Source organism: Notamacropus eugenii, chromosome 1, assembly GCF_028372415.1.
Source record: "Notamacropus eugenii isolate mMacEug1 chromosome 1, mMacEug1.pri_v2, whole genome shotgun sequence".
Taxonomy (NCBI): Eukaryota; Metazoa; Chordata; class Mammalia; order Diprotodontia; family Macropodidae; genus Notamacropus; species Notamacropus eugenii.
The window spans coordinates 155,036,803-155,061,152 of NC_092872.1; the positions used below are offsets into that span (position 1 = coordinate 155,036,803).

The following is a 24,350-nucleotide window of genomic DNA, read 5'->3' on the forward strand; positions in this document are numbered from 1 at the left end:
AGATCTTCAAATTAGCTACTGCCCAGATACACTTCTCCCCCATCTTTTACTTGCAAAGTTGATTTGTTCAATTCCAATGTAAGATTTTACAGTTTTCCTTGGCAAATTTTATTTCATCAAACTGAGCCCAACACTAGCTACCTGTTGAGTTTTGGATCCTGACTCTATCATCCAACAATGCTAGCTCTTAATCTCAGCATTTCATCATCTGCAACTTTGTTAAATTATCAACATGTTAAAGAACAAACTATGAAGAACAGATTCCTAGGACACTCCACTAGAGATAACCCTCCAAGCTAACACTAATTCATTAATGACTACTTTGAGTCCCTGCTCCCCAACAAATCAGCTCCCAAATTCACTTTATTGTATCTCCATTTTGTAGACAAGGCCAGTGTGAGCTAATGCGCCAAATGCTTTCCTCAAATCTAGGTAAACTACATCTCCAGAATTCCCTCCAGTCTACAGTCTTATAGCAACACCGTCAAAACACACAAGGTTGGTTTTACATGATTGTTCGTAATGAATCCATGCTAATTCTATGTGACCACTACCTCCTTTTCTAATTGTTCAATCTAACCATCTCTTTAATGACATTCTGTAGAAGGCATAGTAGCATGAAGAAATGCATCCTAGCTCCTGCCCACAAAACTCCTCCAAACAGACCTAGAAAATGAGCCAGACAATCCTGATAGGGAAATCTATCACAGTTAAGTCCTTAGGGAGACTCAGAGAGGACTCAATTTGGAGACTGCTGACACTGAGGAAGAGAACAGGTACACCTAGGAGAAGCTGTACACCAGGGCAAGGGGTTTCAGACCCATCCTGGTGTACTGCAATAGGGACAAGTGTCAATTGGCAATTTTGTTACCCTCTACCCAACTGTGGGTCACAGATCTAGGTCAAGATGAGAAAAGGACCTGGAATGGGGGTTCCTGTTGCTAGTATTCCTGTATGGGGAACTGGGGCGGGGAGGGAGGGAGTAGACACATAGTTGTACTGACAAATGATCAAGTTCAGAGGCAAGGAGAAGAAAGAACTCTGGCTCAGACCCCATGAACAAAGCAGGATTTCACTTCCAGCATCTACTCCTGCCTGCAGAGAAATAACCAGGGGAGGAATAATAGGCATAATTATTTCTACTACATAAGTAGACCTTTATACAAAGAAAGGGTGGGAGGAGCGGCTGACATTTCAACCTCACACTTGTATGAACTTGTTAAAGGAAGAATACATACACAAATGCATACCCACACAAAGTTAAGTGCAGAAATACATTTCATTCAACAGGGAAATAGGAGGGAAAAAGGATAAAGGGAAATTAGAGGGAGGGTAAGACACAGAATGAATTAGTCCTAAGCAAAACAAGCCCTAGATGTATAAAAATATTTTTATTATTCTGCCACTTTTGAAGTAGCAAAGGGGTTCTGAGGGAGTACTCCTAAATTGGGGAATGAATAAAAAAAGTCATAAATATATGAATATGTTCATATAATGTAACTGAATACTATTGTGAAGGGGATAGGTGCAAAGAAACTTGGGAAAACTTGTATGATATGATGCTGGCAACAGAGCCAAGGGAAGAATTTATGCAAGAAAATATGTAGTGAAGAATTTTTTAAAGAATTAGAAACTCTTAGCACGCTGGCCAACCACAATTTCAAAGGACTAAGGATGTGAAACATGTAAAGAATAAGATTAATTTTTTTTGACATATCCAATGTAGAAATTGTTTTGATTGACTATGCATGTTTGTTTAAAAGTGGGTTTTTTTTTTTTATTCTAAGGGAGGAGCATGGAGGAAGCTTAGAGGGAAAAGGAAGATTTTTATTGATTAAAAAAAGTTTAATTTGGTAATTTTGCAGGGAATCAACAACAAGTATTCATTGAGCTACAGTATATGCATGCCATTAAATCGGTAATTAGCATTACTATGTGCCAGGCTCTCTGCTAGTGCTAGGGATACAAGTAAAAAGAATGAAAAAATCCCTACTCTTCAATGTGTTTAAATTCTAATGGTAGAGATAAGTACATAAAAAAATATACAGCACAAACATAAGGTCAATAAATACAAGTAGATAACGAATAGATAAACACAAGGTAGTCTGGAAAGAAGGAAACAGCTGTGAGGATCGGGAAAAGCCCAAGGCTGAAGACAATATTTGAAAAGCATTTTAAAAGAAGAGAGAGATTCTAAGAGGTGGAAGTATGAAGGAAGTACAAGACATGGAAACAGGAGATGGAGCATCGTGTGAGGAACAAATAAAAGGCCAATTTGGCTGGATCACAGGGTGCAGGAACGGGAGCAATGTCCAATGAGGGTGGAAAGATAGGTTGGGGACAGCTTGTGTAGGGCTTTAAATGCTAAACAGAATTTTTATTCTACCCTAAAGGCAATAAGAAACCCAATAGAGTTGAAGAATCACAAGGTCAGATTTTCACTTAAGGAAAATTACTTCAGCTGTGAATTAGTCCAATCATTTTGGAAAACAATCTGGAACTATGCCCAAAGGGCTATAAAACTGTGCATACCCTTTGACCCAGCAATACCACTACTGGTCCGTATCCCAGGGATCAAAGAATGGAAGAGGACTCACATGTACAAAAATATTTATAGCAGCATTTTTTGTGGTGGCAAAGAACTGGAAACTGAAGAGATGTCCATAATAAGGTATAGGAATGTGACAGAATACAAATGTACTGTAACAAATGATGAAGGGGATGGTTTCAGAAAACGTGGGAAGACTAAGATAAAGTGATGATGTAAAGTGAAGAACCAAGAGAACAAACTACACATTAATAGCAATATTGTAAAGGTTGCCAAATGTAAAAGACTCAATAACTCCGATGAATACAATAACCCACCACAAAAAGGACTCATAATGTAAAACGATATCCACTTCCAGATAGAGAATTGATGGACTCAAGAGTGCAGAGGGGAGTATATTATTTTTTTATTTCTTACTTTGTTTGGGGGAGGGGAGAGGGCATGGCTAACAAGGAAATGTTTTGCATGACTTCATATGCATAATGAGTACCATGTTTTTTGCCAACTCAATAAGTAAGGAAGAGTCTACAAGAAGGAAGAGAATTTGGAATGAAAAAATAACAATTAAATTTTTAAAAATTAGTTTAGCAGCAGTGTGTTGTAATAACATCTCATTTCCTACCTGATTGAACGACTTTTGAACTTCTCTGATTTTCCAACATACACAAGCATCAGGTACCCTCTCTCCACTTTCAGCTTCCCCAAGGGATTATAGGTACTTACTGCCTTGGGGGGAGGGGAAACCCCAGCACTTATCACAGTACCTGACACTTAGTTGGCACTTTATGATTCAACATGTTCCACAAACCTATCTCACCCATGGCTCTGGGGTCTATCTTGTACCATTAGTCACAAAAAAGACCAGGTGAGAAAATAAAAGTGAAAGGATCCACATAAACCTATCAACACTTCATGGAAAAGCAACTCGAAGTTCATTCTGTAATTACAGAGGACCAACAAAATTATGCCTACATGTCAGCAGCACATCTTCTTAAAAACCTGAGGTATGACATGCTTAGTTTTACCTTGAAAAAAATAAGTAAGACCTAAGAAATCAGGAAAGAGAGCAAGTAAGTTTTACTAAATTCATTAAAACATTATGCAACACAAAAATCAAATTTAACTGGGCAAATTTCTTAACTGGGAGGCATAGCTTCTTCACTTCTAACTGAAAGGCATACCTAGTAATTGCTTTGGAAAGAATTAACATAAGTACGTTTTAAACTGGCTAATGTTTAAAGAATGTTAACAATGTTATAACTTCCTAGTTGTTGGATCCTAGTTCTAGTTTCTTTTAACATAGTAACAAAATTTCAATGCTCTATTAAAGATTGACTTTTTTTTAACTGTATGGAATAGCCTAATTTCTCTCTCATCCTCCTCCCCAACTTGGAAAATGTATTTTTCAAATTAAGCCAATAGTCTTGCTGTCTTATTTCAAGCTTTTCATTTACATTTACAATACTTAGAATAACAAAACCTCATCTTATGGACAAGTATCTCCATTCTACAAAGAAACTAAGGCCCAGGGAAGTTAAAGAAATTGTCCAATGTTATCAAGTGGTTAGGACGAGCTACTAGAGATCTCGAGATCTCATCTCCCTAATGCGGTGCTTTTTCTGCCATACTTTATGGTGTTTTTACACAAAATTTTTAAAAATCACAGGTAAAAGAGAGTTAGAGATGTTCTTCAAGGTCACCTAGCCTAACATCCTAATTATAAAAGAAGAGGACAAAGGCCCTAAGAGGTTACAACCAACATACCTGAAGTCAAAGATTAACATTAGAAAAATGTCAGGACTTGTACATTTTGATGCATTTTAATTAAATAGTTAAATGTTATACAAGGCTCTGATTTTAAAAGTAGCTTTTTTCCAATACTACTTTTTTTTTGGAGGTTTTAAAACATGTACAAGCATCAGATCTTATTTATAAGAAAACACAGGTCTAAAAACATAACTTGGACCCTTTCATATTACAAATATTTATTACACATTTACTGTATTTTCAAAGCACCACACTCAGTACCTAAGAAGCGCGAGTCCTTTACCTTCGAAGATTTAATCATATCGCTAGGGAGACAAGACACTCGGAAGAATGGCCTGGAAGTCAGGGACACCTAAACTTCACCTCACCTGCTGTGCAGCCACTGGGCATGTTTAACCTCTCGCATTAAACTGCCTCACCTCTAAAATGGGATAATGGTAACCTGCTTCGTAAGCCTTTGCAATATAAATGCATGTAAAGCATTCTACAAACCTTAAAGCACTATGAAAATCTAAGCTACTATCAGCGCAGCCAGCACTAGGTCCAGCATGTTTTTGAATGAGACTTGTAATCTTATAGGTAGAGAGAACCTCCCCTATTAATTAAGAAGAGCAATTGTTAGGTAATTCATATTCTTACACTGGCCTGAGGTCTGAGAAGTTAAATGTCTTTGCAAGGCCAGGACATATTAGAACTTGAACTCAGGTCTTTGGCATCCTTTCCTTATCTAGCCCTGCACATTTCCTCTCAAATGTAAATATTTAATAAGTGGTTGCTGAAATTAACACAGTATTCAAATAGAAGACAGACTAGAAGACAAACAGAAACAGTATGTTTACACACTGTTCACATTTCTAAAAGAAAAAAAGTCTTTTCCTAAGCAGTTTTATGTATAAGTGATACCTCCTTACAAGAAATGAAAAACCTTCAGCTAATAGTAAACTTCACATTTTAGGAAATTACAGAATCAAAATATGCACTTCCATCTCTCCTCCAGTCACAACAGCATGAAGTTGTTTTTGCAAAATGAGTATCGTGGAAAAGGTGTTCAGTTTCAACTTCATAATCCCACAGAAGTATAGTTGGGCTCTTAAGAGATCAACCATCTTCAAGATCAGCCTTCTCATTACAGATAGAAAAACTGAAACCCAAAGACGTGACTAGCCCAAGTCTACAGACAGAATTTGAACCCAAGTCAGCTGACTCCAAGTTCATACCTTTTTTCCATTGCATTATGATGTACCCAACTATTTGGCCAAACTCCTAAAAGTGCCATCAGTGCCCCATTCATAGTCAAATAAATAATAATACATAATATATGAATATATAATAACAATAATAAATGATATCACCTAAATGCCAACAGCCAACATTTCAAGTGAGCTTTTTTTTCCATCTTAGAATTCATTTTCATATAGAAACAATGGTACCATAAGAGTTCAGTCTCCAGGCTAATTCACAAAAGTCCATGGTCCCCACAATCAATTAGTGCTGTACTTAGTTTTGAGCTAAACACACCTTTATAGGCTAGCCTAGAAACCAAATCACAAGATCTAACACCTATTAAGAAAATGCATTTCAATTGCAGTTTAGGAAGTTTATCTACTTCATTTCCCAACTACAGTCACTGGCTATTTAGGGGGAAAAAAACTGAAATCATTCTCCCAAATTCCATAGCCACTGAACAACTAGAAAAAAGTATTCAGAAGTTCAGGAAATGTTTCTTACTCTCCAGGACTCAAGGTACCCACCCCCCCAGCATCCACCCCCAGAGGCACTAGTTAGCATTCATTCATAGGTAAAGGACATTCTAAATCTATATTATTTCACAGATTTTCATAAGTACAAAGGACCTTAAGATATAAGGAAGCCTAACACTACTCATTTTAAAACTCTGTCAATTATTAAGATATACAAATGTGTCTTTTGTCTCTCAATAAGAATCATTTCCTTTGATTTTACTGTAATGTCAAAGTAATAGTTTTATTCCTACCAGAAATTAAAAAGGCACCTTCCAATGTCTAGTTTAACCATCTGTCACATATTTTCTCACTAATAAATCTGTAATTAACACACTAATAATATGAAATTTCATTACAACCACAATTCAGCTTCTATCAAAACTATAAAATACATTAAATATTAAAAATACAAATCAATTTGCAAAAAGTGTACTGATCATGTGTCAACAAATACTACACAGAATACCTAAGATTTCTGTCTCTACCTTTTTAAATATTATCTGAATAGCAAGAGTCATTTGAGGCTACTGAACTAAAAGTCATTCTGTTTCATACCTGAAGTAAAATGAAAATCAGAAAACCATAAACCTCAGAAAACATTTTAAAATTCCATTTATTCCTAGTAGGTATTGTTTGAGGATTCCAAATGCCACCTTAAATTCTACATATTAGCTACAACTTTCATAGTTACACCCTAAAAGAAATATTTTATTTATCAATAAGTAAAAATGCTTTCATTTAAGAATTATTTTCTATCTAGATAATAAGGTTTTCTTATTTTTTCATGTAAATAGTTTTTAACAGTCAAAAACTGTTTTTTTATTTAAATTTATTTAAGTTTTCAACATTCATTTCCACAAAATTTTGGATTCCAAATTTTCTCCCCATTTCTCCCCTTCCCTCACCCCAAAATGTCAAGCATTCTAATTACCCCTATCACCAATCTGCCCTCCCTTCCCTTATCCCCATCTTCTTTTTCGTCCTGTAGGGCAAGATAACTTTCTATACCCCATTACCTGTATTTCTCATTTCCTAGCTGTATGCAAGAACCGTACTCAACAGTTGTTCCTAAAACTTTGAGGTCCAACTTCTCCCCATCCCTCCCTTCCCACCCCCACCCTTTGGGAAGGCAAGAAATTCAATATAGGCCATATCTGTGTAGTTTTGCAAATGACTTCCATAATAGTTGTGTTGTGTAAGACCAACTATATTTCCCTCCATCCTATCCTGCCCCCCATTTCTTCTGCTCTCTCTTGTGATCCTGTCCCTCCCCAAGTGTTGACTTCTAATTGCTCCCTCCTCCCATTGCCCATCTTTCCATCATCCCCCCCACCCTGCTTATCCCCTTCTCCCTCACTTTCCTGTATTGTAAGATAGATTTTCATACCAAAATGAGTGTGCATTTTATTCCTTCCTTTAGTCGAATGTGACGAGAGTAAGCTTCATGTTTTTTCTCTCACCTCTCCCTTTTTCCCTCCGCTGAAAAGTCTTTTGCTTGCCTCTTTTATGAGATAATTTGCCCCATTCCATTTCTCCCTTTCAAAAACTGTTTTAGAAAATAACTAACTAAACATTTCATATACAATCTGACAATGACTTTAGTGCTACAGAACATTTTCTCAAACACCACTAAGTTCAAGAACCTGTATTAGGATACTCAAACTTAAAAACTTTTCTTACATAATTATTCATTTTAAGAACTCAAATCATCACCTTAAGAATTAGATATCACAACTTTTTTTAACCTGTATTACATAGTTTATGAATAAAATGAAATTATTTACAGCATAACTGAAAAATAGCTGAATTTTCCCTAATTTTTTTTGTTTCAGCATAGCTGCAGGTGAGGGGGGGGGGTGGCAAGGGTCTTTACATGAACTTTAGGAAGGGTAATAGATTTCTTATATGAAAGGAAGCAAAGTAGATTGCTTGCAATAAAAATTAAATACTCCCCAAGCAAGGCTCAGAAAAATCCAGTTGCCAGACCAATGGAAACAGGAAGCCACCAATCTTGGATAATGTGCTTGTGTATTTTGTAAAAGAATCCAAGTCCTTTCGTTAAGGTTTTAAGGGGGGGGGAGGGAGGGTTGACTTGGTTCTAAACGTATAATCTTAGGAATTGGCGAGGTTTCCGAAATCATCAGTTAGACTGGGAAGGGACTTAGGAGTTGGAAAGATCTCAGTTCAGATCTCACCCCAGATATTTTACTAGCTACATGACCTTAAGCAGGTCACTTCACCACTCAGCACTCTCAGTTTCCTCATCTATAAAATAAAGAGGGTTGAATTCAATGTCCTCAAAAGTCACTTCTATCTCCAAAACTATAATCCTATTACCTTAATGATCTAATATCTAATAATTCATGAGTTCTTAACCATTTCTGTGCACACTACCTTTGGTAGGCTGGTGAAAGCTATGGAACTCTTCTCAAAGGAATGCTATTTCAATTGGATAAATCAAATATATAGGATTACAAGAAGCAAATCATATACCTCTCACAGTTATGGGAAGGAGATGAATTCTTAACAAATAAAGGATGGAGATAATTACAAAAGATGAAATAGACATGATTACATGAAATTGAAAAAGCTTCTGTACAGACAAAATTGACATACTTAGGATAAGAGCTGACATACTCAGGATAAGCAGTCAAACGAAAAAAATCTCTGGATTATACTTCTTTTATGAGATTCTGATATCCAAGATATATAAACAATTAACAGGGAAAAAGATACACACACAAACACAAACACACACACACACACAGCATACACACATAGCCATTTCCAAATAGATAAGTTGTCAAAGGATATGAACAAAGTTCTTAAAAGAATTGCAAATAATTAACAACCACATGAAAGACTACTCCAAATCACTAATAATCAGAAAAATGCAAACCAAAACAACCCTGAGATTTCATCTCACACAAACAATACAAATTGGCAAAGACTACAAAAGATGTCAACAGTTGCGGAAGAAGGGGTAGTAGGAAAACAGGCCAACTGGTACATTACTGGTGGGGCTATAAATCAGTATAATCATTTTAGAAAGTAATTTGAAACAGTGCAAAAAAAGTGACTAAAATGTAGATATACTTTGATGCAGAGATTCCACTTTAGCCTAATTCCCCAAAAGAAGAAAGCCCTCATAACGCACCAAATATTTGTAGCAGCATTTTTCATGATAGCAGAGAATTGGGAACAGAGTAGTTGCCCACAGACTGGAGAATGGCCAACTGTGGTCCATGAATTCAGTGGAAGATTATTGTGATGTAAGAAATGATGAATACAGGGTAGCATGGAAAGATCTATATGGAACTGATAGAAAGTAAAGTAAAGAGCCAAAAAAACATTATACACAACAACTACAATAACCTAAATGGAAAAACCATACACCCATACTCATACACACATACAACATGCAAATAATATGTGAATGTTGCAAAATTATAGAGAAACTAAGCATGGCTCCAAAGAAGAGTTATGAGAAAACATCCCTAAGCCACATCTTTGCAGAGGTGAGAGGTCCACAGGCATGGCACACTGCACATATTTTCATACTTTCTCAATGCAATGATAAGTTATATTGATTTTTTTTCCTTCTCTTTTTCTTTTTTTTTTTTTTGTCTTGAAAAAATACTATCTATTATAATGAGATGGCTCTCTGGGAGGAGGATAAATAAGGATACTGGGGAAATTATGGTGATGCAAAAAACAAAAGATCAACTAAAAACTTTTACTTTAAAAAAGGCAGCTGAATATGCCCAAAGAGCTATAAAAAACCATGATCCAGCAATACCACTTCTAGGTCTATATCCCAAAGAGATCATAAAAATGGGGAAAGGACTTAAATGCACAAAAATATTTAAAGCAAGTCTTTTTGTGGTGGCCAAGAGCTGGAAATTGAGGGGATGCCCATCAACTGGGGAATGGCTGAGCAAGCAGTGGTACATGAATGTAATAGAATACTACTGTTCCATAAGAAATGATGGGCAAGCAAATTTCAGAAGAACCTGGAAAGATTTACATGAACTGATGCTGAGTGAAGTGAGCAGAACCAGGAGAACACTGTACACAGTAACAGTTACACATTATGTGATGAATAACTTTGATAGACATACCTCTTCTTAGTAATGCAAGGATCTAAGACAACTCCAGAAGACTCATGATGGAAAATGCTGTCCACATCCAGAAAGAGAAGTATGGAGCCTGAATGCTGATCGAAGCAGATTATTTGTTGGCTCCTTTTTTTGTTTGTTTCTTCTCTCTCATGATTCCTCCCGCTAGTTCTAATTCTTCTTTACATGACTAATGTGAAAATTTGTTTTATATGAATGTACATGTACAGTCTATATCATACTGCATGCCAAGGGTGAGGGAAGGAGAGAGGGGGCAAATATTTGGAACTCAAAATCTTATGGAAGTGAATGCTGAAAACTAAAAATAAATTATTTTTTTTAAAAAGGCAGTTGGAGACATCAGAATGCAGTGAGGTTAGGGTTCGTCAAACAAATTAGAGACATCTACAAAGAGATGATAGTTGAAGTCGGGAAGATGACGAAATCACCAAGTAAAATAGTATAAAGGGAGAAGTACACCCAAGAGAGGGGCCTCTGTCATATCTATCCATGATAAGTGACTGAAAGGATCAAGAGCCAGCCAGAAAACACTGAAGAAAAAAATTAAAAGAACTAAGAAAGAACAATGTCACTAAAATCCAGAGAATACCACAACCTATAGTGACCAAGGAGAAAATACTGACTGACAAAAGTTAAAGGTTGCAGAGAGATCAAGAAGGATTAAGCATTGAGGAAAAGCTGTTAGATTTGGCAATTAAGAGATCACTAGTAACTCTGGGGACAGCCAAACTGCAAAGACTTGAGGAAGAGTGTGAGAAGAAAGGAAGTGGAACCACCTATTACAGATTCCCTTCTCAAAGAGGATAGCCACAAAAGAGGGGAAAAAGTTGTGAGACATAATATGGCAGAAACTGGGCACAGACAATGCCTGACACAGTATACTAGAATGAAGTCCAAATGGGTACATAGTCTGAGTATAAAGGCTGATACCATAAACAAATTAGGAGAACAAGGAATAGTTTATTTGTCAAATTTATGGAGAAGGCAGGAATTTCTGACCAAACACGAGATAGAGAACATTATGAAACGCAAAATGGATATCTTTGATTACATTAAATTGAAAAGTTTTTGCCCAAAGCCAGTGCAACCAAGATTAGGAGGGAAGCAAAAAACCGGGAATTTTTACAACTAGTGTCTTGGATAAAGGCCTCTTTTCTCAAATACATAGAGAACTGAGTCAAATTTACAAGAATACAAGTCATTCTCCAACTGATAAATGGTCAAAGGATATGAACAGCTAGTTTTCAGAGGGAGAAATTAAAGCTATCTATAGTCATATGAAAAAATGCTCTAAATCACTATTGATTAAAGAGATGCAAATCAAAACAGCTCTAAGGTATCACATCACACCTGTCAGAGTGGATAATATGACAAAATAGGAAGATGATAAAAGCTGGAGAGGATGTGGCAGAGTTGGAACACTAATTCATTGTTGGTGGAGCTGTGAGCTGATCCACCCATTCTGGAGAGCAGTTTGGAATTATGCCCAAAAGGCTATAAAAATGTGCATACCCTCTGACCCAGCAATACTGCTTCTAGGGCTGTACCCCCAAGAGATTATAAAGATGGCAAAAGGTCCCACATGTACAAAGATATTTATAGCAGCTTTCTTTGTGGAGGCCAAAAACTGGAAATCAAGGGGATGTCCATCAACTGGGTAATGGCTGAACAAGTTGTGGTATATGAATGTAATGGAATACTATTGTGCAAAAAAAAGGATGAACAGGAGGACTTTAGGAAAACCTGGAAAGTCTTATTGGAACTAATGCTGAGTGAAGTGAGCAGAACCAGAAGGACATTTATACCCAGCAACAGCCACAGTAATTGAGGACTGTTTTTGATAGACTTAGCCCTTCGCAGCAATGCAAGGACATTTCCAAAGGATTCATGATGCAAAATATCATCCACATCCAGAGAAAGAACTTTGGAGTCAGAATGCAGAATGAAGCAGATTATTTTCTCTTTTGTTACGTTTTGTTTTTCTCATGGTTTCTCCCATCGTTTTAATTCTTCTATACAACACAACTAATGTGAAAATGTCTTTAATAGGAATGTATGTCTAGGGCCCATATGAGACTGCATGCCACTTTGGGAAGGGAGGGGAGAGGAAGGGGGGGAAATATGGAACTTACAGAAGTGACTGCTGAAAAATGAAAACAAATAAATTAATAAATTTAGGGGGAAAATGAGAAGGATGAATACACCACTAACAAAGATAAAACTAAAATAATTATAAGGTGATAGTTTGCCTAATTATATGCCAATGAATTTAACAATTTAAGTGAAATGGAGAAAAAATTTACTAAAATATAAATTGCCTAGATTAACAGAAGAGGAAATATAATATCTAAATAGATTTGTTTTAGAAACATTAACTGAAGAGGCCACAAGTTAGCTTCTTAAGAGAAAAGCACCAGGACCAGATGGATTTACAAGTGAATTCTATCAAACTTTTAAAGATTAACTAATTCCAATATTAAATAAACTATTTGGAGTAATAGGTAAAGAAGTGATCCACCAATCTCCTTTCTGAAACAAAATACTGATACCTAAACCAAAAAGAATAAAATCAGTAAAAAGAAAATTATAGACCAATTTCATTCATGAATATGGATGTAGAAATCCAAGATTACTACAACATATTACAAAGATTATACATTATGTCGATTGAGATTTGTGCCAGGAATGCAGGGAATATCAGAAAAACTATTAACATAATTGATTACATCAATAATAAAAGTAAAAAATGTGATTATATCAATACATGCAGATAAAGCTTTTGATAAAATTCAACACTCATTTCTGTTAAAAAAAAAAAACACTTAAAAGTATTGGTATAAAAAAAGATGTGGGACGCTAGCTAGCAGAGATGGATCAAATGAGAGTTTTTTGGGAATGGGGAGATATGAGCATGTTTGTAGACAGCAGACAGAGAGAGATTTAAGAGAGGTAGGGTTGAGGGGGGGCGGTGTACATCCTTTGTTGCCAAAGAAGACCATGACATCGGAAAAATGATGACATGATTTGCACTTGACTTTGTTTTGAGTGAGGGAGGGCTGTGCAGCTCACCAGCCTCACTTCTCCTCCAGAGCCATCAGAATCCAACGCCCAGATATTCATCAGGATGACTGGAGATGACCCAGGATGAGGCCATTAGGGTTAAGTGACTTGCCCAAGGTCACACAGCTGGTGAGTGTCAAGTGTCTGAGGTGAGATTTGAATTCAGGTCCTCCTGACTCCTGCACTGCTGCTCTATCCACTGCGCCATCTAACTGCCCCATGAGGGAAGAGGTAAGCTGCTGAAGAAAACACGATGGAATTGGAATCATGAGAAGCCCAACATAGAAGGCAGCACTTGAAACTGAGCTCCAGAGAAAACTTGAGATTCTAAACAGCAAAAATGAACAACACAACTAGCACAGGCGAAGAGACTGGAGGAAAAAACTTTAGGTCAAGTATCTCTGATAATGGTCTGATAGCCGCTATTTTAAGAAGTCACACAAATGTAATAATAACAATAGCTAACATTTACATAGCATTTTAAGATCTGCAAAGTGCTTTCACATATATTTCACATCTTATTTGAGTATTACAATTGCTCTGTGAATTAGATATTATCTCATTTTACAGATGAGTAAACTGAGGCACAGAGAAATTAGATGACTTACATAGACTCACACAGCTAGCTTGTAAGAATCTGAGAAGGGATGCAGATTCAGGTCTTCCTGACTCCACATCAAGCATTGTGTTCACTATACCACACAAGACCAAAAGGCACAGTGGAAAAGTGTCAAAGGATATGGACAGTCCTCAAAAAGAGAATTACAAACCATCAACAACCATACAGATTACCTTATATGTCATTGAAAAGCTGAGGCCATTAGAATTCACTCTGCTCTTCATCCTACCAGAGTGCTCACTTCCTCTCCATCCTCAAAAAACACTCCTTCACTAGCACATTCCATACCTCTCTTTCTGCCTTTTGTGGCTCAGTGCCTCCACTTCCTCTCCTCTCACTCTTTTCAGCCTGCCTTCCAAGCTCATCATTCAACCTCAGCTGCTCCCTCCAAAGTCACTGATGCTCTTTTAATTGCCAAATTAACGGCCTTTTCTCAATCCTCATCTTTCTAGACCTCTCTGAAGCCTTTTAACACTGCTCATCACCTTCTTCTTGATACTCTTTTTCCCAAGGTTTTCATAACACTGCTTTCTCCTGGTTCCCCTACCTATCTGACCATCCCCCAGTCTCCTTTTGCTGGCTCTTACCATTAATTATAGGTGTTTTGCAGAGCTCTTCCCCTGGACCTTCATCTCTTCATCTTCTTCTATTCTATTTTACTTGGCAATACTGACACTCACTAGCTGTGTGACCTTGGGCAAGTCACTTAACCCGAATGGCCTCAGTCTGGGTCATCTCCAGTCATCCTGATGAATATCTGGTCACTGGATCCAGATGGCTCAGGAGGAGAAGTGAGGCCAGTGACCTGCACAGCCCTCCCTCACTCAAAACAAAGTCAAGTGCAAGTCATGTCATCATTTCTCTGAGGGCGTGGTCTTCTTCAACAATGAAGGACGAGCACACTTGGTAGTATCAGCTCCCAGAAAGTCAATTATCATCTCTATGCTGATGATTCTCAAATCTACTTTTCCAGTCATAACCTTTCTGCTGATCTCTAACTAGATGTCTCACAGACACTGTAAACTCAACATGTCCAAAACTGAATTCATTACCTCCTTAAACAACAACAGCAAAACAAACTTCCCCATTACCATCAAAGGCACCACCATTCTCCCAGTACCCAGGTTCGTAATCTGGGTGTCACCCTCAATTCCTCACCCTCAACCCCTATAAGCAATCTGCTGCCAAGGCCTGTTGATTTTACTTTCATAACATAAAATCTTGTTTGGGTTTCAAAGCTCTTTATAACCTCCCCTCTTCCTGCTTCTCCAGTCTTCATATGCCCTACTCCCCCACCATCTGCTAAGAGGTCCTGTCTTTGGGTTGTTTATGCATAGTTGTTTACAGGTTGTCTCCTGGATCACTCCTTGAGAAAAGAGAGCTGTCCTTTGTTCTTCTTGTATACCCAGGCCCCTAGTAAAGTGCCTGGCACAAAGTAAGTGCTTAATAAACTCTAGATGACTGACACGGAATCACCAATGATGAGAAAGTTTTGCCACACACCTAGCAAACTAGAAAAGATGAGAATACATAATTGTTGTAGTGGGATTGTAGAAATATGAACTCAGTAACACACTATCAGCAGAGCTGTGAAGTTCAGCTGTTCCTGAAAAGATTGATAAGCATTCTATAAAAAAGTCATTAAAATGTTCTTAACCTTTGACAAGCAGATGCTACTAAGCATATAGCTCAAAAAATAAAATGATATTAAAAATTACCTCACATATACCAAAACATCTAATTTAATTTAACAACATTTAACTAACGATGAGTGTGGAATCCTGGATATAACAGACATGGTTGCTTGATTACTGATGACTTTTGTTCAACTAGTTTTCTCCTTTTTTACTTATATGGCTCTCTACGAAGGGATCAGAGATATACTGGAAAAGTGTAGGTGATACACAAACAGTTACCAACAAAAACTTCTTTTAACAAATAAAAGGCAAAAGTAAGCAGGGAATGCATTCCAGGGATGAGGGACAGTCTGTGCAAATGCAAAGAGACAGGTGGTAAAATGCCCCCTGGGAGAGCCATTTAGAACTATGCTCAAAGGGCTATAAAACTGTGCACATCCTTTGATCCAGCAATACCACAGTTAGGTCTATAACGCAACAACATACAAAAAAGGGAAAAGACTTATCTGTACAAAAATATTTATAGCAGCTCTTTTTATGGTGGCTAAGAATTAGAAATCAAAGAGATGCCCAGCAACAGGGGAATGGCTAAAGAAGCTGTGGTATAAGATTGTAATGGAATATTGCTGTGCTGTAAGAAAAGACAAGCAGGATGATTTCAAAAAACCTGAAAAGATTTACATGAACTGATGCACAGTGAACAGAAACAGAATATTGTACACAGTAACAGCAATATTGTTTTATCAAGAACTGTGAATAACTTAGCTATTCTCAGCAATATAATGATCCAAAACAATCCTGAAGGGCTAATGATGAAGCATCCTATCACCTCAAGAGAAAGACCTGATATTGTTTGAATATGGATGGATGAATGCTATTTTTTATTTTCTCTCATTCAAGTTTTATTGTACAAAATGACTAATATGGAAATGCTTTTTGCACATGTATAACTGGTATCTGCTTACCATCTCAGGGAGGGAGAAGAGGAGGAGGGAGGGAGGGACAGAATTTGGAACTCAAAACTTTAAAAAATGTTTATAAATTGTTTTAGCATGTAACTGGAGGGAATACATACATACATATATATATATATATATATATATATATTTTTTTTTTTTTTTTTTAATGTCCCACATGAGGAACAGCAAAAGGGTCAATTTGGTTAGACCATGGTGGCTGTGAGGGAATTAACGTACAAGGCTGGAAAGGTCATTTGGAAGGACTTTAAATGGAAAACAAAAGAGTCTGTATTTGATCCTAGAGGCAAGAGGACAGTGAAATGTGTGTACCACCCAAATATAGTTTGGCAGACGTGCAGAGAGGATAGACTGAAACAGGGAACCAATCAGGAGGCTACTGATAAGGCAGAACTGAACTAGGGTAGTAGGCATGTAAACAGAAAAAATATAAAGGTAGAATTGACAAGATTTGGAAAATTGTCTGACTGTGAGGTGAAGGCCATTCATAGTCTGTAAACAGGTAACTGGAAGGATAGTGGTACCCTAAACAGAAGCAGGAAAGTATGGAAGGGTATGTATGAGGGGAAAAAATTGTGTTGTGTTTTAGATATGTTGAGTTTGATGCACCTATAGGATAACCAATCTGAAATTTCCCATAGGCAGTTGGTGAAGTGAAACTGCAACTCAAGACAAAAACTAAAGCTTGGCATACAGATAGATCTCCACAGATATAATAACTGATCACAGGTAACCTGATGAGGGCACCAAAAAAGAGGCTGTAGAGAAAAAGACCTTGGATAGAGAACCAGAGTAGACCCACAATTACAGAGAAGGAATAGCTGTTGTGTTTGTCAAAGAGGACCACACAGGAATAAATGATCCAGGGAAGGAGACTAAGAATGACCAGCCCTTATTAAGCACCTATGATGTACTAGGTATGGTGCTAGGTAAAAGGAGAACCAAAATAGGGCAGCATCATGAAAACACAGAAAAGAGAAAGTATCCTAGAAGAAAGAGTGGTTAATCAGGTCAAATGTTGGCAATCAGGAGACAGATCACTGGTAACTTTGGAGACAACAGCTTCAGCTGAATGATGAGGTCAGAAGCTAGATTACAGGGTGTTAAGAAGTAAAAAGAAAGGAAGTAGGGGCAACAGGTGTGGATGGTTTTGTTTTTTTTTTTCAAGTTTAGCTGTGAAAAGGAGGAGAGATATAAAAGAACAGCTTCCAGAAATGGTAAAGTCAGCAAAGATTTTTTTTTTCAAGGATAGGGAAAGACCACGGCATTTGTATGGAAAGCAGGAAGAGTGAACAGGTAAGATATTGAAGATAAAAGAGAAAAAGGATGATCCAGAAAGAAATCTATTAGAGGAAATAGTAGGGGACGGATCAAGAACACAAGTAGTAAGGTTGGCCTCGGTGAGTAAAAGAAGGGTCACTTCATCAGAAACTATAGTAAAAAAACTGAGAGAATAAAGAATAAGGTAGGGGGTTTTGAGATGTGGAAAAACAGAGAAAAGGGAAGCTCACTGCCAAAGATCCCTATTTTCTCAGTAAAGAATGAAGTAAGGCACTCTGCTAATAAGGTAGAGGGTTGGGAGATTTGATGAGAAGTTTTGGAAAAGATGCTTTGGAGAATAGAATTAAAAAATCAATTAGAGAATACTAAAAGGATTGCCTTGTTGTAATGAGGGCCCAGTTGATGTTGGATATATCAAGCTGAAGTGGGACTAACACAATTGGAGGACTTAATCCAGCAGCATACAAAGAGGAGAGAAGAAAATCATGGAAGTAATACAGGGTTGAGATTTGGCAAGAAATAGGACAATGGGGAACAAGGAATTCAAAGTTGAGGACAATGAAATGTTGATACATAAATATAGCCATATGGTAGATAACTATAGTGGCTCTGTGAGAAGGGAGGAAAATTAAGTCAAATTAGGGGTGAAAGTCTGGGTGGAGGAACTGGAAATCACTCACTGTGAGAGTGATGAATAGGTTTAGCCAGGGTGAGGCATACAGGAAAAGATGATTCCATCTACACAGGAATGTATAGTTGGACAGAGAAATTTAAAAATTCTTGATCACAGAAGTGGAGTACTTGGGAATAATGTGACATGTGATCAAAGGTTTGATGTTATATCCTTAGGTGTGTCTGAGGTGTGAAGTAAAGAAATAAGTTATGGAACTGGAGAAACTTAAGAACTGGAAGATTACCTTGTTGGAGGAAATATCAGTATTTCTGTTGAAGGCGTATGGCAGTCATATATTCCCACAGATTGAAATACCTTACACAAATTTCTTCTACATTTCTCCAGTCCTACATTTCCAAATGCCTGATGAATATCTCTACCTTGCTTTTCAACAAATACCTCAAACTCAACACATTTAAATGTTGCAGCCTTTTCTCTTTCTTTAAATTTCCTTATTTGATATCTGCATCCTCCACTTGAAACTTGAAAGCTTCCACTCATCTTTGACTAACTTCTCCATCATCACCACTCCAAAGTTCCAGTAATTTATCTAATCCAGTCAATTATATCTCCACAATCTCATTCAAATATACTGTTTGCTTTTTACTCCCATTGACACCAATCTTATTTGATCCCTTTAAGCAAGTCATCCTGTTTTCTTTACCTCCAATCTCACCAGTATGGCAGTTCATCATTCACATAATGCACAAGTCCAACCATATCATTCCCAAGCTCAAACACATTCAGTGGTTTCCCAATTTCTATAGAATAAAACTACTTTAGCCTGATATTTGAGGCCTGAAAAATCTCCAGTCTACCTTTACAACTTTACTTCACACAATTCCCTTTCAGACAAGCTACATTCCACTCTACTACAATTTTTTTTCTATCTTGCCTTGCCATCTTTCTACCTCCATGTACTCTCAAGCTAGAATTCCTTAGTTCCACACAAAATTAATAAGAAATGCTTCACATGGTACTTTGTGGTGTGCACATCTACACTTACTGAATTCCTTTTTTCATGGTACTAGTTTCAGTACTACCTTGTCTATGGAATAGTCTTTGATTCTTCTCTCCCACAACTGAAAATTTAAATTTTCCTCCTTAAATTTCTTACATTTTGTCTAAAACTCTTCTACCTACATCACATTATACTCTTGCGTGGGTTTCTGATTCTGCCCTATTAAACTGTAGGCTGCTCCAGAATGGGAACTTTATTTTATATCTCTGAACCTATATCTATGCAGATGCACCTAGCACAATACCTCACTCATGAGTATTTAACAGATGCTTATTGTGGAAGGCATTTATTACATGACAATACATTTTGACCCTTCAGAGTAGTAGTTCAATCTTATGCAAAAAAAATGAAAAGAAAAAAATTTAAACACTAAAAAGCACCTGAACTTCCCTTAAGTATAACTTCTAATACCCTGACCTCCACCAATATAAACAAATTAGTTTACAAAACCTCTATGGGGTCATAAGACAACTATAATTTAGATGCAACACCATACTCTCAGAATGGTGTTGTTCAAAGTACAACTTCTAAGCCCTGTGGCACTATTTTTCAGCTTCATAATTTAATTTATGCAGTACTTTCATAGGAGTGATTTAAACTTCCCTCAGCATTATGAATAAAATCCTAACAGTTAAACATAGATATGTATAATATGAAAATAAAAGCAAAAGAAAAACCACAAATCTTTAAAATGTACTTTTATCATAACTTATACCAACAAAAAATTTAGTGATTGCAAATAAAATAGCAATATCTGCAATTCCTAAAGCACAAGTATCTTGTAGAAATTATCAAGTCAACCTAAAGTTTAAGTAAATTGATATATTTTTAAATCATTACTTTATGCAATGAGGGTCTTTTAATCATTATCACAATCATTTGTGAAAGTACTCCTTGTTTTACCATTTCCAGTTAAAAATTCAATGTTTAAATTAATTATGAGTACAGTAATATATAAAACCAATTCTAATCTTAGAACTATGATGCTATGAACACATATTCCATTTGTCACAATGTTGAAAGGAAAACTGTCACCTCTAGAAAGAGCAAAGATAGCTATCTCTTAAAATATGGTATTTTCATAACTATTTTAATTCTGCATGTCCCAAATTAAATTCTGATGAACAGCATTTTGTATGTCTTAAAAAATTCTGTTACCTTTTTCTACAGAATGTTCATATACCTGTCAGGATGAACACAGATTTTAAAACTGACAATCCTAAGCACTTAAGATGACAAAACAACAGAACTGGATTCTTAAGGAGAAAATAGATGTCTTTATGCAAGGTATACCTAAGTACAGTTAGGAAACTTTCCAGCTACATAATAATAAATGATACAAAAATGTTTTAAGCCAGTAATAAAAATCTAAAAGCTTTAGAGTCTGTACACAGAAAATGGAAAAAAGATAATATATCACAGCAGGTCCTTTTTCTAACATAGATCTAATTCTTATTTGGTACTAGCATGTCATTTCCTTGTCCTAATACAAAGGTAAATACCACTACTCTACAATAGGAGAAAACTCAATTTAAACCTCTGGACTTTCCACTTCAACAACAATTTCTCAATTTGTCACTACTAAATCTTGTTGAATGCAGAGTTGCTTAATTTTGAAAAAACTAACCATCTTAACGCCACATCTAGTCCTACATTCAGAAGTAGAATAAGAATTTTAAAAAAGATTCCCTAACATACGCATAGGACAGAGAATTCCTGTTCCAGAGCAGAGAAAGCAGCCTCCTTGCAAGCTTACTCTTTCATTACTAAACTCTCTCAGTTAACAGATACTGCTTCACATTAGCAGGTGTCTGTCGTCTTCCACTGCATTTCTCCTTCTTTCCCCCCTCCCCAAACATTTCTCCTGTCTTACATTTATTGCCTGCTTATTGCCACAGGGCATTTTAAGGATTACTTGCAACGTCCCACTGTACACATGTTGTCCTATTCTGTTTCCCCTCTCTCACAAACACAAAAACTTCCTAAACCAAAAAGTAACATGGACTAGCCCATAAATTTAAATCAGCCTTTTTCACAAAGAGAAACATTATCAACAAACTCCGGGTCAACACATATCCAAAGCGTTGCCTAAGCCACAGTGACAGGGTCCGAAGTAGCAGAACTTCCACTGGCCCATTGAAGACAATAGCATCCCTAAAAGCCTCAGGCACCCCAGCCTCGGAGAACGCCGTCAGGTCCAACAGCTCCCTTAACTTTCAAAAGTAGGACCCCAACCACCCCCCACCCCCAAAGAGAGTTGGAGGCACGGCTACGAGGCAATCCTCAGAAACGCTTCGTGATTCTTTCCAAGAACGTGGCCAAAAGTGACTGTCCCTTTATTTCAGGGATTCCGCCTCCCCCCCGCATATATGCAAACACCCTAACTTCATCCCCAAATAAGAGCCCCAAAGAGCGCGCGCGCACACACAACACACACACACACACACACACCACACCACACCACACCACACCACACCACACCACACCACACCACACACACCAAACAACCCTTCCACACCTTTTACTAGTACTACCTCCAGGCTCGCGCTTCTCCAAGCCTCCCAGCACAGGAACACCACTCACCGACCCCCCGAGGCGGTGAACCCCGGCGCCCCTCCTCAGCCCACCCCCACCCCCGCTCCATCTCCTCAGCGTGACCCCGCAGCCAACCGACCCCCTCCCACCTGGTCAATCCCCATCAGTCCGGCGCACGCCCAGCGGTCCCAGATCCGCCGCCTCCAGCTGCGCCCACAGCCCTCGAGGGCGCTTTATTAGACCGCCCGCCACCCCCCGACCCCAATAAACCCACACCCAGCCTCGCACCCCGGCCACTCCACCGCCACAGAGACGCCCGTCCCCTAAGCCCTTTCCCCCTTCCACTCCGTTACCCAAGTCTGGATGGGAGCCAGGCCAGAACTCACCGTATGCCCCGCGGGGCTAGCTTGCACACATACACACACTCACACACACACTCACACGCGCATACACAGCACTGCCCGAAGCCTCCTCCTCCTTCAGCCTGGGACTCACTGGGACATCAGCGGATGAATCCCAACACGGAGGCTATTTTTAGGCGACAGGGCCCCAGCCAGACCGGAACTTCTTCCTCTCGCCGCGCGCGTGCGCCGTGTGTGTTTCTACCTCAGTGTCCCTACGCCTCCTTTTCCTCCTTTTTCCCTTCCCTCTCGCCCCCCAGTGGATAAGCCTCCTTTACGTGGCTCTCTCCCCCTTGCGTTCGAACCTAGTGGGGCCGGTGGGGAGGAAGATGACAGTGAAGTCAGACAGAGGGTTAGTCAGTGCCTTTAGCACTAAGGAGTATCCCAGTGGGACGTGAGGCACGGACTATATTTTTCCGGGTGGGTGAAGGGACGGATCACCCCGCACAGGAAGGAGATGACGGCGGTTTGGCGCCGGGAGACGGCCTGGAGCTTGGCTTTCCTCTGAAGGACGGTGTTCCCCTGGAAGGGATATTGGTCACTTGATGCTAGTTCGGACGCCTCCAGGGGTGGGGCCCGCAGGCAGCCTTCGCGGCCCTTTGGAGGCGCACCCTCCTCCTCCTCCTCCTCCCCCTCCCCCCCACCTCAACCCCCAGCTTCTCCCACCCCCTTAGTCTCGGACCAAACCACCCGGAGCAAAACCGGCGACACCAGGGACAAAAAAAAAAAAATTCTCAAATCACTGCGCGCAAGCGGAGCCATCAGCCAATAAAGGGCCAGGGAGGGCGGGGCTCCCCGGGGAAGCTGGAGATGCTCCAGTCAGAGCGACCCCGGATCAGGACCGAAGCCGATGGGGTGCCAGGCAGGATGGGGGGATGGGGATGGGGTGGAGGGGGGAACGGACCTGGAACGCATGCGTCAGGAAGCCGCGCTTCGGGTCCTGCCTGTGGCGCGCGTGGCTCGCCCTGCCCTTCGGAGCACTTGCCGAGGTCTCCTTTTTCCTTCCTCCTGCCCTTGTTCTGGAGTCTCCGTCTCCTTCCCCGTCGCCTTGGGCCAGTCCAGCCACGCTTCTCTCCCGGCCTTTCCCTCCCGCAGCCCCACCCCCAGCCCCGCCCCGCCTCGCACGGCCGCCACCCCAGGCCGCTGGCACACTTTTTCTATCTCCCGGTGGATCTCGCAGCACTTCCCGGCGCTTTTTATTGTTATTTGCACAGCACCTGTAATCACGGGACGTGCTTGACAGCCCCGACGCGCTACAAACACCATGGAAATCCCTGCCCCACAAAGGCCACACTAGCGGCATCCATCTCAGGCGGAAAAAAAGGGAGCCACCACCTCTGGAAAAGAGAATTCTGGGCTGGCCCCGTTCACCTCTGGTGTGAAAAGAAAGCCCTCCAGCCCAGGATGGAAAACTGGGCAAAGATGTCCCTGCCTTTAGAGGACAGCCATCAGGAGGAGAGTGCCTGACAACCACAAAAGCTGCCCCTCAAAGAAAAAAAATCTCTGGATGTAGGACCTAATTCCTTAACAGACTTTATCTTGTTCATATGTTACTTCTTCGGTCACGAAGGCTACTTTGTATCACGGGCTATTTCTGTTGAGCATGTTTCCTGATTGAATACACTGAGCTAAATGATTAATTTCATTTGTAGGTATGAAATAAATTCTAAAGGTGGGGAGAGGAGGCGGGAGAAGTAACTTCAGTCAGTTTACATTGGTTGGGTCCCCACTGTGAGCTGAGCACCTGATATTGGAGAATTACAAAGTGAGTCCAGTAGAAGACCCGATTACTCCCTCAAGTATACTGCTAATGTAATGGGAAAAAAACAACTGGGAGACAAATAAGACATACATGTAAATATATTGAACGGGAAAATAAACATTTAACCTGAAGGAGGTATATGCGATGCTGAATAAAAGAGGTCTTAAATAAAACAAGTGCTTTAAAAA

The 24,350-nt window shown here is 39.0% G+C and overlaps 1 protein-coding gene across 1 annotated transcript in view; it reads right to left on the reverse strand.

Annotated features, from left to right (window-relative positions):
- The window catches only part of MEF2A (myocyte enhancer factor 2A), a 200,799-nt gene extending 177,314 nt beyond the window's left edge, over window positions 1-23,485 (reverse strand). Inside the window, exon 1 of the mRNA XM_072617018.1 lies at window positions 23,305-23,485. Within this exon, the coding sequence (XP_072473119.1) occupies window positions 23,305-23,315 (11 nt within the window). The 5' untranslated portion in view covers window positions 23,316-23,485. The remainder of the gene's footprint in view (window positions 1-23,304) is intronic.
- Between the last annotated feature and the right edge of the window lie 865 nt (window positions 23,486-24,350).